The 15,485-nt window shown below is 36.3% G+C and overlaps 1 protein-coding gene across 2 annotated transcripts in view; it reads right to left on the bottom strand.

The window, feature by feature from the left end:
* Positions 1–15,485, bottom strand: part of NSUN7 (NOP2/Sun RNA methyltransferase family member 7) — a 48,577-nt gene that overhangs the window by 2,611 nt on the left and 30,481 nt on the right. For both annotated transcript variants that reach the window (XM_004009785.6, XM_027970950.3), the window contains exons 8-11: positions 11,261–11,404; positions 7,727–7,828; positions 5,323–5,440; positions 182–305 (exon numbers count right to left, since the gene is read on the bottom strand). In XM_004009785.6, coding sequence (XP_004009834.3) covers positions 182–305; positions 5,323–5,440; positions 7,727–7,828; positions 11,261–11,404 — 488 coding nt within the window. The remainder of the gene's footprint in view (positions 1–181; positions 306–5,322; positions 5,441–7,726; positions 7,829–11,260; positions 11,405–15,485) is intronic.

Genomic DNA, 15,485 nt, shown 5'->3' with positions numbered 1-15,485 from the left:
AGAAGCATAAATAAAAATGAGGGTTTTGGCCACATAGTAATAATTCTTTTTCATGCCCTTTAGGTATTTATGAAATAAGCATAACATTATGAAATGTTCATAAAAGTTCCTAGGTTCCTTGTATGAAGCTTTGTTGTTTTTTAATCCCTAAGTATGAAATGGATTGGGATTTTATCCTTACCTCCCTTGTTAGAACAGAAAGAAAACAACCATTGGTAATTTCAGATGGTTCCATTCTAAAAAATTTGTCAGTAGACAAATGTATTTCCTTTAAGGAGCACAGTGGAAGGACAGGGGGACTAAGCCTGCAATAGATAACAGCAAATAATTAATAGTTAGAATGTTTTATTTGCCAATCAGGGGAGACAGTAAATTGCAACAAAGCATGCATGCATGCACCAATTGTTTAAACAAAAATTCCAAATAATAAAATGTCAAGGGGAGCAATCAAAATGGCAGAGTACAGCATGATGTGAGCCAACCTCCTCTCACAACTATGCAAAATATATATATATATATATATATATATATATATGGAATAATTCTCACAGAATATCTACTGAACACTGGCAGAAGACCTCAGACATCTGAAAGGGCAATAAAATATCTACATAACCAAGGAGGACAGAAGCAAAAAGAGGGAGAAAAGGATCAAAACGGAACCTGTGCCCCTGGGAGGGAACTATACAAGAGGAAAGGTTCCAGCACCCTGTGAAGTCCCTTCACCAGTAAGGAGATCCACTGGGACAGAGAGGGCACTTCCTCAGAGGAGAGCGCAGAACCTGTCTGCAGCAGGCAGAATAGAGAGAGACCTGTACAGATGGTCAGTGCCTCAGCTGTGCACTCCCCAGCCTGAGACACACATCTACTGGTGCAAGTAGTGACTGGGAACTGAAGCTCGGGCTTCAGAGGGCCAGTCTGGGGAGAGGACCAGGGTTAACTGTGCAGAAACAGCCTGAAGGGGCTGGATTCTGGTGCAACTGCAGCCAACTGTGTATGCAGAGAAAGCCTGAACCCACCATACTGGTGATACGTGCCATTGTTGAGGGCATGTGAAGGGAGGGGCGGAACCTGTCATAGCAGCCTCTTTCCCTGCACACACACTCCAAGACAATAGGACACAGGCTACATGAGTTCCAGGAGCCTAGGCACTGCATGTGAGTGCCAGGAACTGGCATGAGCCATTGACAGTATCACAAGTTCCAGCGGCACGAGCAAGCTCCCTCTGAGAGCTCTGGGAGTGGGCACTAGGTGTTACTCAGAGAGAATGCCAGCAACTGCATCTGCACACACTCTATCAATCAATGGGATAATGGATAGCACACATTGAGGAAAGAGGCAGCAGGCATTCATACTGAAAACAACCCTCACACAAAAAATACTAAACCCACACAAGCTACACAGGGCTGTTCCCACATATAAACAGCCCTCTAAGTCCACAGAAGATAATTCCTAAAAGGGAAAAATATGCAACCTAGAATACTATACCCAGCAAGATTATCCTTTAGAACAGAAGAAGAGATAAAGAATTTCTCAGACAAGCAAAAACTAAAAGAATACAGTAATACTAAACCTATCCTAAGTAATGTTGAAAGGTTTTCTAAATATATTTTAGGAGCAAGAATTTGTAAAAAAGAAAAAAAAGAGAAAACCATAACTGGACAGTAAGTCACATAAGCCAGCAAAAAGATAAACAGGAAGATGTGAAAGAATCAAAACACATTAAAATCATAAAATGTTGGGGAGGAGAGTAAGAAAATGTAGATTTTTTTTTTAGAACGTGTTTGAGCCTGTATTACTATCAGTCTAAAGCAAGTTGATAAAGGGGTAAACATCCTTAAAAAACAGAATAACCACAAGTCAAAAACATACAACAGATTTGCAAAAGCCAAAAGAAGAGAACACAAACATAAAAGGAAATCATCAAATCACAAAAAGAAAAACAAAAGGAAAAAGTAACAAGAAATACAGAATCAACTGGAAAACAAGGTTTAAAATGGTAATAAACATATATCAATAATTACCTTCAATGTCAATGGCCTAATTGCTCCAAATGAAAGACAGAGTGGCAGACTGGATATTTTTAAAAAACCTACAATATGCTGCCTTCAAGAGCCCCACTTTAGGACAGACAACACACAGATTCAAAATGAGGGGGATGGAAAAAGATTTAATGCAAACAGAAATGACAAGTGGGGGTTGCAATAACCAAATAAGACAAAATAAACTTGAAAACAAAGGCCAAAAAGAGATATATAATAATAAAAGAATCAATATAAGAAGAGGTTTTTATACTCATCAACATACATGTACCTAACATTATAATTGTTCAGTTGCTAAGTTGCATCCAACTCTTTTGTGACCCCCATGGACTGTAGCCCGCCATGCTCCTCTGTCCATGAGGTTTCCAAGGCAAGAATACTGGAGTGGGTTGCCATTTCCTTCTCCAAGGGATCTTCCCGACCCAAGGATTAAACCCACATCTCCTGCATTGGCAGGCAGATTCTTTACCACTGAGCCACCAGGGAAGCCCTGCACATAATATAGGAGCACCCAAATATATAAAAACAAATGCTAACAGACATAAAAGGAGAAGTTGATGAGAATACAATAATAGTAGGAGATTTAACATCCCATTCACAGCAATGGACATATCTTCTGGACAGAAAATCAATAAGGTAACAGATCCTAAAAGATAAAAGAACAGTTAAGAATGCACAGCCAACATTCTCTAGGGATGATCACATACTGGGGCACAAAACAAGTCTCAGTGAATTTAAGAGTATAGAAATTATCTCAAGCATCTTTTCTGACCATATTCTCATGAAGCTAGAGACCAATCACAGAAAAAGAAATGAAAAAAAAAATGACCACATGGAGACAAAATATGTTATCTTAATAATCAGTGGGTGAATGATGAAATCAAAGAGGAAATTTTAAAATACCTTGAGACAAATGACAATGAAATCACAACAAAATTTATGGGATGCAGCAAAAGCAGTTCTTAGAGGGAAGTTCATAGCGATAAAAGCCTTCCTCAAGAAACAAGAAACATCTAAAACAACTTAACCTACTACCTGAGAGAATTAGAAAAAGAAGAACAAACAAAACCTAACATCAGCAGAAGGAAGGAAATAATAAAAATCACAATGGAAGTAAATACAGATGGCGATTCCTTAAAAAACTAAAAATAGAGCTACCATATAATCCAGCAATTCCATGCCTGGGTATATATCTTGAAAAAGATGAAAACTCTAATTCAAAAAGATACATGTACCCCAATGTCCATAACATCACTATTTACAATAGACAAGACATGGATACAACCCAAGTGCCCATCAACAGATAATTGGCTTAAGAAGATGTGATGTTATATACATATATAATGGAATATTAGCCATAAAAAGAATGAAATATTTCCATTTGCAGCAACATGGTTAGACCTACTAGAGAATATTAGTGAAGTCAGACAGAGAAAGGCAAATACTATATAACTTAAATGTAGAACCTAAAAATAATACAAATGAATCTATATACAAAATAGAAAGACTCACAGACATAGAAAACAAACTTATGGTTACCAATGGGAAAAGGGAGAGGAGGAAGGGGCAAATCAGGAATATGAGATTAACAGTTCTAAACTATAATACATAAAAATAGATAAGCAACAGGATTTACTGTATAGTAAGTACAGGGAGCTGTATTCAATATCTTGTAACAATGGAAATATATATATAAATACATAATAAATATAATGGAAAATGATCTGAAAATATATATTCAATTATATATACACATGTGAGCTTTCCAGGTGATCACATGGTAAAGAATCCGCCTGCAATGCAGGAGACCCAGATTCAATCCCTGGGTCTAGAAGACTCCCTTGGAGAAGAAAATGGCAACCCACTCCAGTATTCTTGCCTGGAGAATTCCATGGACAGAGGAGCCTGGTGGGCTACAGTCCATGGGGTTGCAAAGAGTCAGACAGGACTGAGTGACTAAGCATGCATAGATATACATAAATATATTTCAGTTATATATAACTGAATGATGTTATGATATACCTAAAATTAATATAATATTGTAAATCAACTATACTTCAACTTAAAAATAAAGAAAAAAATCTAATGAAATACAATACATACAGATTTTCCTCTATTTTTGCCATATTATATTCTTAGAAACATCATTCCTGACAGACAAATCACTCACACTGATGAATGTGGTTATATTGTGCAATAATTCTCCTTGCTACTAGATGGTGATTTAGTTTGTGCTATGTTAAGAAGCTGGCAGAAATAAGGTTGGCTGTTAACTACCAGCAAGAATTATTAAAGAAGTAAAGAAAGAAGGGAAATATAGATGTGGTTAACATGTCCACCTGTGAATTGGCAAAGGGAAAACATCAAATTAAAAGGAGGGAGCAAACCATATACCTATTAAGATCCTACTATACGAATTACAGGGACATCCCTGGCAGTCCAGTGGTTAAGAATCTGCCTTGGAGTGCAGGGGATGCAGGTTCGATACCTGGTTGGGGAAGTAAGATCCCACATGCCTTGGAGCAGCTAAGCCCACACCACAACTACTGAGTCCAACACAGCCAAAGAAATAAATAACTTAAAAAAAAAGAATTACAGGAAAAGTTCAGAACAAGGGAAATAAGTTAAAAATTGGAGATTTTAAAATACCTTATTAATTGTCACAGTCTTAAAGAACTAACTGGTGTCATATATTATTAATAGACATACTCCTTATCTTGATGTCCAGGGTTTGGATGGAGTATTACAGTTTTTCTTCTCTACCCCTAGTTTAATATATCATTTTACCCCAAAGCTATTATAGTTATTCAGGCTATTTTTATTTCAGTCCTTGTGGGTGCCAAAGGCCAAACAGGTCTAAGAAACATATATTTTCAGATAATAAACATCCAATTTTCTTGCTACTTTCTAAGGTTATTTTATACTTTCATTCTATTGAAGCATGTATCTAAGACTCAGGATATAAAGTTTATATTCAATTTACCCAGAAATCAATCAAGTTGAAACCCAAATGCCTTTAACCTTATTTAACAATAATAATAACAGCAACAAAACAAATCTTTTAGTGTACAATACAATTCACATACTAAGCCATTACAAAATCTACTGTAAAAAGCCATTTTACAGAATCTATTTTAAAGTTGTAAGAAGTTAGGCTATTTGGTGTATTAAAGTCCAATAAAAAAGAAATGAAATACCTTCTAACTTAGAAAATCGTAATTTCTCACTTTCAAAGATATTTAGTTGAGTTGTTTAGAAGAATTCTTTCTTTCTTTCTTACCTGTAAGGTTGTACTTTAATCCCATGGTCTTGAAATTCCAGTGCTTTCTTAACAATCGCTTCATTTTCCTCTGGATAAACTGAACATGTGCAATACACAATAGCTTGAGCTCTAGTAACTATATTTAAAGAAGATGGAAATAATATAATGACTCCATTAACAATCGTGAACAAATCTTGTGTTTTCAGTGCTGGTGTAGTTTAGTCACTAAGTTGTGTCCAACTTTTGTGACCTCATTGCAACCTGCCAGGCTCCTCTGTCCATGGAACTCTCTGGGCAAGAATACTGGAGTGGGTTGCCATTTCCTCCACAGGGGATTTTCCTGACCCAGGGATCAAACCTGGATCTCCTGCGTTGCAGGCAGATTCTTTACCAACTGAGGTACAAGGGAAGCCCAGATGTCTGTACTAATACCCCATGGTATTGTTTTGACGGGAATGATGTCTACAGATGCTTGCATGGCTCCCCTTTAAAGCATGTATTAGTAATATAGTCTGGCCAATAAATGAAGTAAATATAACTGGATCATATAGAAATTGAAAATCCAATCCATGTGACCAACCTTATTACAAACACAAGCAAATAAATACTGCAGATTACCATAGCTTGACACTTCAGCCATTCTTCCAAAAGCCATATCACATAACTAGTTAAAAGGACTCTAGAGACAGACTTAGGTGTTAATCCCAGTTCTGTTATTTACTGATTTATGAACCTGGGAAGTTACTTACCTCTCCAATTCCTCAACTCTAAAGTGAGGTAATATTACTACTCACTCACTCACGTATTCACATTTACCAAGCATGTACTACATGCTAAGCACTGTTCTTACTATTCAATACATACACACAAAAAACCCTGCCCCAGGGAGCTTATTTTCTATGTTTCATTGACATAAGACATAAACAGGGCTTCCCTGGTGACTCAGTCGTAAAGAATCCACCTGCCAATGCAGAAGACACGGGTTCCACCCTGGTCCAGGAAGATCTCACTTGCCGTGGAGCAACTAAGCCCATGAGTCTAACCTGAGCTCTAATGCCCATGGGTTGCAGCTACTGAACCCACAAACTGCAGCTACTAAACACATGTGCTACAACTACTGAAGCCCATGTGCCTAGGCCCCTACTTCACAACAAGAGAATCCACTGCAATGAGAAGCCTGTGTACCACAATTAGAGAGTAGCTCCTGCTCTCTGCAACTACAGAAAAGCCTGCACAGCAATGGAGACCCAGCACAGTAAAAGATAATAAATAATTTTGAAAAAACATAAATAAGTAAGAAATTTTGGAATTCCCGGCTGGTCCAGTGGTTAGGACATAGCACCCTCACTGCCAGGGGCCCAGTTCTTAGTTCCCATGAGGGAAAGAAGATCCTGCAAGCTGCGCAGTGAGACCCCCCCACCTAAAACTGAAGCATTAGGAGGTGGCAGATGCTATAGAGAAATCAAAGCAGATATGGAGGATGGTTCATTTCAAGAGATTATCTTGCCATTTTAAACAGAGTAATCATAGAAAGAACTTTTAAAATGTATTATTTATCAGCTCCCTAATCTTCCAACCAACTCATTTCATTGATCATATGCATACTATCATATTCAAAATAGTATCTATTAATAGCATCAGTTAAAAGGACAGAACTCCTCTGTATTTTTCTATTTTGCCTTATTTCTACTTCATATATGCTATATCTTTATATATTAAATCATCTATACCCTATACTAGCCTTTGAGCCTTTGGAGGTCAGTATTTATCCAAACTCATATTCTTAACAACTGGCTTAATACCTGACCCAGAGTAGACATTTGATAAACATGCACTAAGTTAATAAAAGTTAATGTGATTTCTCAGAGACTTCCAGATTTCCATATCTAAGTGTGAAAGGGCATTGGTACTCAAAATCTAAATGGTACTCAAAATCTAAATGTAGGGATTGAAGCAATAATATAAATACTTAAATGGCCTTGTTACTCAGACTTTAAGAGATCTAGGCTTTATCTTTAGTTCATTTATTTTCTTTTTAGTATTAAAAAAATTAAGAGTTTGATTAAAGTTGGGATTATAGAAGAGTTGTTAGGGCGATACAAAACAGGAAAATTACACCAAAAAGCCAAAGAAGAGAAACCGAGAAGATGGAATTATACAACTGATGTACATAATTCTCTCATTTCAGCATTAAGAAACTGATCGTTCTTCTTGCTAACCTATATTTAAAATGACAGTAAAGCATATATTTTTGAGACTTAGATTGGTGAAAATAAATATTTTGTTATTTTAAGGAGCTATGACTAAGGGTTCTGGGAAATCCACTTATGGTTCACACATCATTGCCTGAATATGATAAATGAAGTATTAATGTTTCTAAGATTTACAACATATTTTCAGTTTGTGCTGATAACAAACTTACATTTCATGGCATGTGTTAGTTGTTCATATTGCTGTTGAGCAAGAACATGAAGTTTATCTTCTGATGGGCCTCCTTGAGAGAAATCCTTAAGTAAATCTGTATCTAAAAACAAATATATGCTTTTAAATATATCACTATTAGATTTTTCATATATTGCTGTGATCACATTATTTAATATTTTAATCATTTTCCCTATTAATGAGTTTTCATAGAAAATATTTATTAAAAATACAGTATTATAAAAATGCTGACTTAAAATTTTAAAATCTGAATTGATAATTTTGCTTAGCTTTAATATTACTTTTCCTTTATTCTCCAAATTCTTATCATAGAGTTATCTAACCAGCCAAAATAAGTCACTCAAGCACAAAAGATAGAATGCAGTCAGCCTGAGTATGAATAAAGGGAAAAAAGATTTATTTTCCAAGGCAGAAACTGATGGGCTATAGTCAGATCTGAGTAAGAAAGAATACAGTTAAAAACATTAGCTTACTAAAAGAAATCTTGGAAGAAAAAACTTCAGGGAAGCAACTGTATGTCTTCATAATAGATAAAAAAACAATGGATCAAGAAATTCTTACAGTAATTTTTTAAATTTCTAAAACTATTTTAACATATTTCTTGATAATATTAACTAAGATATATTGACTACTACTCTATATAGATTATTTTATTCAACAACCCATTGAAGCATTATTATCCCTCTTAACACTGAGAAAATTCTTCAAGCATACATTAAATAACTTGTCTAAGGTCATACAGCTACTAGATCAAAACCAGGTTCTAGCCTGGCAATCAGACCAAACTTCTAAGCCCTGTTTTATTCTGCCTCTCAGTAACTCCCTGGAATATGTGCTAAGTCACTTCAGTCATGCCCAACTCTTTGCTACCACCAGCCTTCTCTGTCCATGGGATTCTCCAGGCAAGAAAACTGGAGTGGGTTGCCATGCCCTCCTCCAGGGGATCATCCCAACCCAGGGATTTAACCTATGCCTCTTATGTCTCCCGCATTGGCAGGTGAGTTCTTTACCCCTGAACCACCAGGGAAGCCCCCTGGGAATATAAGAGGCAATTATTTATACCAAATATTGGGCTGGTCCCCATTCCAGTAATATTACTAACGGTTAATTAAACTTCATTTCTTTCCAATTTAGTTTTGCACTTCACATTTTTCTAAGTCTTTAATCACTTTTTAAAGGATATTTATACATTATACTCTAAAACCATATCAACTTACCTTTTTCACCCCATTTTAAAATAATTTCAAGTGGTTAACAAAGATCAATTTCATATATTCCTCAAATATGGGAATTTTTTTAACCATTCTAAAAATGGTTGTAATGTTTTTCAATATTAAAATGTTTTTCAAACTAATTCATGATTTCTCATGAATCTAAATTTATGATCATTAAATTTATGACTAATATTTTTACCATAATCACTAGGTCACCAGCTCCTTATTTGCTCTGGCTATTACCGCCTCAAAGTAGTTTCCTTCAAAACCTTCCTTTTTTCCAGGCTTGCCAAAGACCATTTCTTGGCTTAGCTGGCCACCTCATCAAGAATTTCAAAATATTACCAATATCTAGGAAACTTTATTTGCCCTTTTTGTCATTTGTGGTTCCCTTTGGTCTTTTCTCCCCTAGACTGTAGATTATTTTTACCAATGGTTTATTTTATTCTGCATTCCCACTTCAAGATGGCTCAGGATAAGGCCAGTCTCACAGGAGTTCTAAGCTCGAGTTCTTTTGACTGCAGTGCTTATTGTAGCTGCTGCTATTACTTCCTATCTTCTTTCAAAATTTAATTCTTCTCTGATCATTTTCCAAAGTGAGTGTAGTAATTTTCTCAGTCTACCACACTCCCCTCTGAGCTGGTTATTCTTCTGTTTAACTCTTGTGGAAAGAAATTTTCTATAGCAAGACAGAATTCCACATGGTTCAGTATAATAAGCCCAGTTAAAAATTGTGTGGTATAGTGGAATTCTTTCTATAGTGTAGTATAGTGGAATATGCTAACTAAGCTGAATTTGAATTCCAGCTTTGAGTCTAGCTACATGACCTCAGGCAACTTGCTAAATTTGTCTGAATCTTTGTTTTTTTTTGTCCCCTTTTATAAAACAGAGATAATTATATAACAGCACCCCACTCCAGTACTCTTGCCTGGACAATCCCATGGACGGAGGGGCCTGGTAGGCTGCAGTCCATGGGGTCGCTAGGAGTCAGACATGACTGAGCGACTTCACTTTCACTTTTCACTTTCCTGCATTGGAGAAGGAAATGGCAACCCATTCCAGTGTTCTTGCCTGGAGAATCCCAGGGACAGGGGAGCCTGGTGGGCCACCGTCTATGGGGTCGCACAGAGTCAGACATGACTGAAGCAACGTAGCAGCAGCATCCTCACAAAGTTATTGTGAATATTAAGTTATAATGTATGAACACTTCCTGGAATATCGATTGGGGCATAGCTGTACTCCATAAATATTTCTTTCCCTCAATTTCTTTTCCTTCATTTTAAATTCTTTCCTTGCTAGAAATAGCAAATAGTTACTCAACATATTCTGAATGTTAGTGGAATGTCTTCTCTGTTTAATATCCAGTCAACCTTATCTATGCCTTTCACTATAAACAAGAGATTAAAGTAAGAATCAATTTCAGTTAACATACTGTGATGTTTGATTCAAAGGGCCAGAGTCAGAGCAGTAGTGTTTGAATCCAGGCTCTGACACTTACTTGTCAAAACGCCAAGAGGCTTCAACCTCTCTGAGGCTTGTATTCAGTATTTGTAAAAGAGAAATAATAAGAGTTAACCACTTCACAGAGTTCTTATAAGGACTTGATGAAATAATCCAAGCAAAGTGTTCAGTTCAGTGCCTTATATGTTTATATGTAACTGCTCAATAAATGCTAATGTTAAAAATATTTCTTAATTTATTAAAGAAGCAAATAAAATATTCTCAGAATTAATATTTGAGATATATCATAAAACATACATATGGCAGGTTAAAGAAGTCTTTGAAAGTGTGTTTACAATTTGATTAGAATGATCTTAGGACACAGCCTCTAGAGTTAGGCAGATCTAAATCTTAATCCTGACTCTGTTACCAACTAGTTATATAACCTTATAAAAATGAATCAATGTCTCTCAGTCTCAGTTTTATTTATAAAATTCTCATCAATTTTAACGCCTATATCTTGAGTTCTGGTATATACCAAAATAGTATACTGGCCAGCATCTGTTTTGATTGCCTATATCGCTCTAATTACTAAATATTTTGAATATCCCCCTTGTCCATATTTCACAGAACTGGTATAAAGATTAAATGGTATAATGGTTGTAAAATACTTTCTACATAACTGCCTTATATATGGTAGCTATTCATTGATCAGATGTATCTATCATTTTAATGATTTTAAATAATTTCATTTTAAAATAATTATTTTAAGTGATTTAAATAATTTTTTAATTCTTATAAATGATTTTAAAATATTAACAAATTTAAATAATTTAGAAATTAAAAATTAAAGCAAGTACCTTCATGCTCATTTAAAATAAATTCTACTGGATTACTAACACCCAGCCCTGAACAACGAGGTAGCAGCAGAATCACTTTAACTTTCTGTAATCGATGATCCTTTAATTCAAGTTTCATAAATGTCTCATGAAGTATCTCAATATCTGAGAGAGAAAACAGAGAAAATGGATGCAAAATATTAATTAAAAATCTTAATGCAGTATGTAGTTATATCTATTTATCACTATTAATTTTTAAATCTTCAGCCACACAAAATGTTATTTTAATGCAGCCAGAAAAGAGGATTACCTTCTGATAACATCCTTAACACATGAATTCTCTTAATAGAGTCCTTCCTCCTTCACTTGAATGATTTTGAAGGTTAAATATATTCTACATAAAATATAATTTAGATCCATCCTGAACTTCAGATTCCATTTAAAGCAGTATGGTGTAGTGGACTTCCCTAGTGGCTCAATGGTAAAGAATCCTCCTGCATTGCAGGAGTCACAGAAGACGCAGGTTCCATCCCTGGGTCAGGGAGATCCCCTGCAGGAGGGCCTGACAACCCATTCCAATATTCGTGCCTGGAGAATCCCATGGACAGAGGAGGCTGGTAGGCTAGAGTCCATAGAGTGGCACAGTCAGACACAAGTGAAGCAACTTGGCATGCACGCCCAATGTAGTGGAGGGAACAGGGTTTTAGAGGCAGAAATACCCAAGTTTGACTCCCAAATTCACTATTTACTGTATCTGTGTGACAAGCCTCTATTTCCTTATTTGTAAAATGGGATATCGTTGTCCACACCTCATTTAATTGTAGTGAAGATTGAGATAAAGTAGTTGGCTTAGCATTGTGCCTAGTATACAATAAATGCTCAGTACTGGTTACTTCCCTTTCCCATTTTTTAAATCCCCTTTTATATTCTATTTTCCCTGGAAAAAATTTTATTAGCATTTATATATATTTTTTAGCATTTTATAATTTTTACTTAGGCACAGTCTAAAGGCTCTTAGGGACCCTGTAATTTGGGACAGTCTGCCTTCCCTCAGGTTGTAATCGTCTGTGACCCTATATTAGGGCAAACCCCCTCCAGTCCTACAATGGCTCTCATTCTCCTCATCTGCTGAGGAGTCACTCTTGAAATTGCGATACCCTACCCCTTTCTCTTGTCTGATCAATCGTCTTTCTGTTATGTCTCTTTTGAAAAAAAATTTTAATCAAGTGCACCTTTCTCTTTTTTCCCCCTATTTTTAACTCTTCATTGCAAAAGTTCACACATTATGTCAAAAACCCTAAAACAGTGAATTTTCAAATGTTCATTATATTGCTTCAACAGTGAAACATTCATGCCCAATCATGTTTCATCTATATCTGCACACACTTCCACCCCCCATACTATTTTGAAACTATGAAATATTTCACCATTTATCTAAAAGATAAGAACTTCTTTAAAAAATAACCCCATACATTTTAAAAAGTAATTCCTTATTGTCATCAAATTATAACAGCATCCAATCATGGCTCAAATTTTCCAAGTCTCACACATCAAAATTTTTTTAGTTTTTTTAAATCAGGAGTTACATAGGTACACACATTGCAATGAGTCAATGTCTTACTTTAAAATTTTTGGTGACAGGTACCCTTTCCACTTTTTCTTAGCATTTATTACTTAATGCAACATGGTTACTTGTACTACTAGTTTCCCAGAGCCTAGATTTTGTTCATTGCTTTCCTAGAAAGTAGTTTAACATGTTCTTGTCTTCTGTACTTCCTATAAATTAGTAGTTGGATCTTTAGAGCTTAATTTAGGTTCAAGTTCTTTTTTTTTCCCTTGGGAGATGGAGGGCACAAAACTAATTCACAAGTGATGTCATATTCATTCATTAAATTGCCTTTATGGTATGAGCAAAGGTGCTGCAAAACAGTCATATTCTAATTCCATCTTCTTTTTTTATCAGTTGGAATGCTTCTAAAATGAGACATTTTCATTCCTCTACTTCTTGGTTACCCAGTGGTTCCTATTCTATTTAACTAGGTAAAAATTCATACAGATAATAAAACCAGAAGTGAAATGCTGGATCATAAGGCATGTATATTTTCAATTTCAGTGATCAATGCTAGTTTTCCAAAGTCATTGTACAAATTTATAATCCAACTTGCAGTGCTTGAGCATTCCTAATGTTCCGTACCTTGCCAGCACATGGTATGACCATCTTTGAAGAATGAAAGTTTTCTTCATTTAGATGAAGTTCGATTTACCTTTTCTTTTGTTGTGCTTTTGGTGTTTAAACAACCACTGCCAAATTCAAGGTTTGAAAGTTTTACCCTTGTGTTTTCTTCTAAAAAATTTGATAGTTTATATCTCTTATAAATAGGTTTTTTACCCAGTTTATGTGTATGATATGAAGTAGGGGTCCAACTTTATTCTTTCACATGTGGGTATCCAGTTATACCAGCACCGTTTGTTGAAAAGACTATTATTTCTTTGTTGAATGGTTTTGATACACTTGTTGAAAATCAGTTGACCATAAATGTAATTAGGGGTTTATGTTTGGATTCTCAATTCTATTCCATTGGTCTATGTTTATCTTTGCATGAAATATTCCCTTGGTATCTCTAATTTTCATGAAGAGATCTCTAGTCTTTCCCATTCTGTTGTTTTCCTCTATTTCTTTGCATTGATAAAGGACAGAAATGGTATGGACCTAACAGAAGCAGAAGATATTAAGAAGAGGTGGCAAGAATACACAGAAGAACTGTACAAAAAAGATCTTCATGACCAAGATAATCACGATGGTGTGATCACTCACCTAGAGACAGACATCCTGTATTGTGAAGTCAAGCGGGCCTTAGAAAGCATCACTATGAACAAAGCTAGTGGAGGTGATGGAATTCCAGCTGAGCGATTTCAAATCCTGAAAGATGATGCTGTGAAAGTGCTGCACTCAGTATGCCAGCAAATCTGGAAAACTCAGCAGTGGCCACAGGACTGGAAAAGGTCAGTTTTATTCCAATACCAAAGAAAGGCAATGCCAAAGAATGCTCAAACTACTGCACAATTGCACTCATCTCACACGCTAGTAAAGTAATGCTCAAAATTCTCCAAGCCAGGCTTCAGCAATACGTGAACCGTGAACTTCCAGATGTTCAAGCTGGTTTTAGGAAAGGCAGAGGAACCAGAGATCAAATTGCCAACATCCACTGGATCATGGAAAAAGCAAGAGAGTTCCAGAAAAACATCTATTTCTGCTTTATTGACTATGCCAAAGCCTTTGACTGTGCGGATCACAATAAACTGTGGAAAATTCTGAAAGAGATGGGAATACCAGACCATCTAACCTGCCTCTTGAGAAACCTATATGCAGGTCAGGAAGCAACAGTTGAACGGGACATGGAACAACAGACTGGTTCCAAATAAGAAAAGGAGTATGTCAAGGCTGTATACTGTCACCCTGCTTATTTAACTTATATGCAGAGTACATCATGAGAAACGCTGGGCTGGAAGAAGCACAAGCTGGAATCAAGATTGCCGGGAGAAATATCAGTAACCTCAGATATGTAGATGACACCACCCTTATGGCAGAAAGTGAAGAGGAACTAAAAAGCCTCTTGATGAAAGTGAAAGAGGAGAGTGAAAAAGTTGGCTTAAAGCTCAACATTCAGAAAACGAAGATCATGGCATCTGGTCCCATCACTTCATGGGAAATAGATGGGGAAACAGTGTAAACAATGTCAGACTTTATTTTGGGGGGCTCCAAACTCACTGCAGATGATGACTGCAGTCATGAAATTAAAAGATGCTTACTCTTTGAAAGGAAAGTTATGACCAACCTAGATAGCGTTTTCAAAAGCAAAGACATTACTTTGCCAACAAATGTCTGTCTAGTCGAGGCTATGGTTTTTCCAGTGGTCATGTATGGATGTGAGAGTTGGACTGAGCAGAAAGCTGAGCCCCGAAGAATTGATGCTTTTGAACTGTGGTGTTGGAGAAGACTCTTGAGAGTCCCTTGGACTGCAAGGAGATCCAACCAGACCATTCTGAAGATTAGTCCTGGGTGTTCTTTGGAAGGACTGATGCTAAAGCTGAAACTCCAATACTTTGGCCACCTCATGTGAAGAGCTGACTCACTGGAAAAGACTCTGATGCTGGGAGGGATTGGGGGCAGGAGAAGAAGGGGACAACCGAGGATGAGATGGCTGAATGGCATCACTGACTCAATGGACGTGAGTCTGAGTGAACT

The sequence above is a fragment of the Ovis aries genome, chromosome 6 (genome assembly GCF_016772045.2).
Source record: "Ovis aries strain OAR_USU_Benz2616 breed Rambouillet chromosome 6, ARS-UI_Ramb_v3.0, whole genome shotgun sequence".
NCBI lineage: Eukaryota > Metazoa > Chordata > Mammalia > Artiodactyla > Bovidae > Ovis > Ovis aries.
The sequence above is the reverse complement of the archived record's forward strand: the minus strand, read 5'-3'. Positions and strand labels throughout refer to the sequence as shown.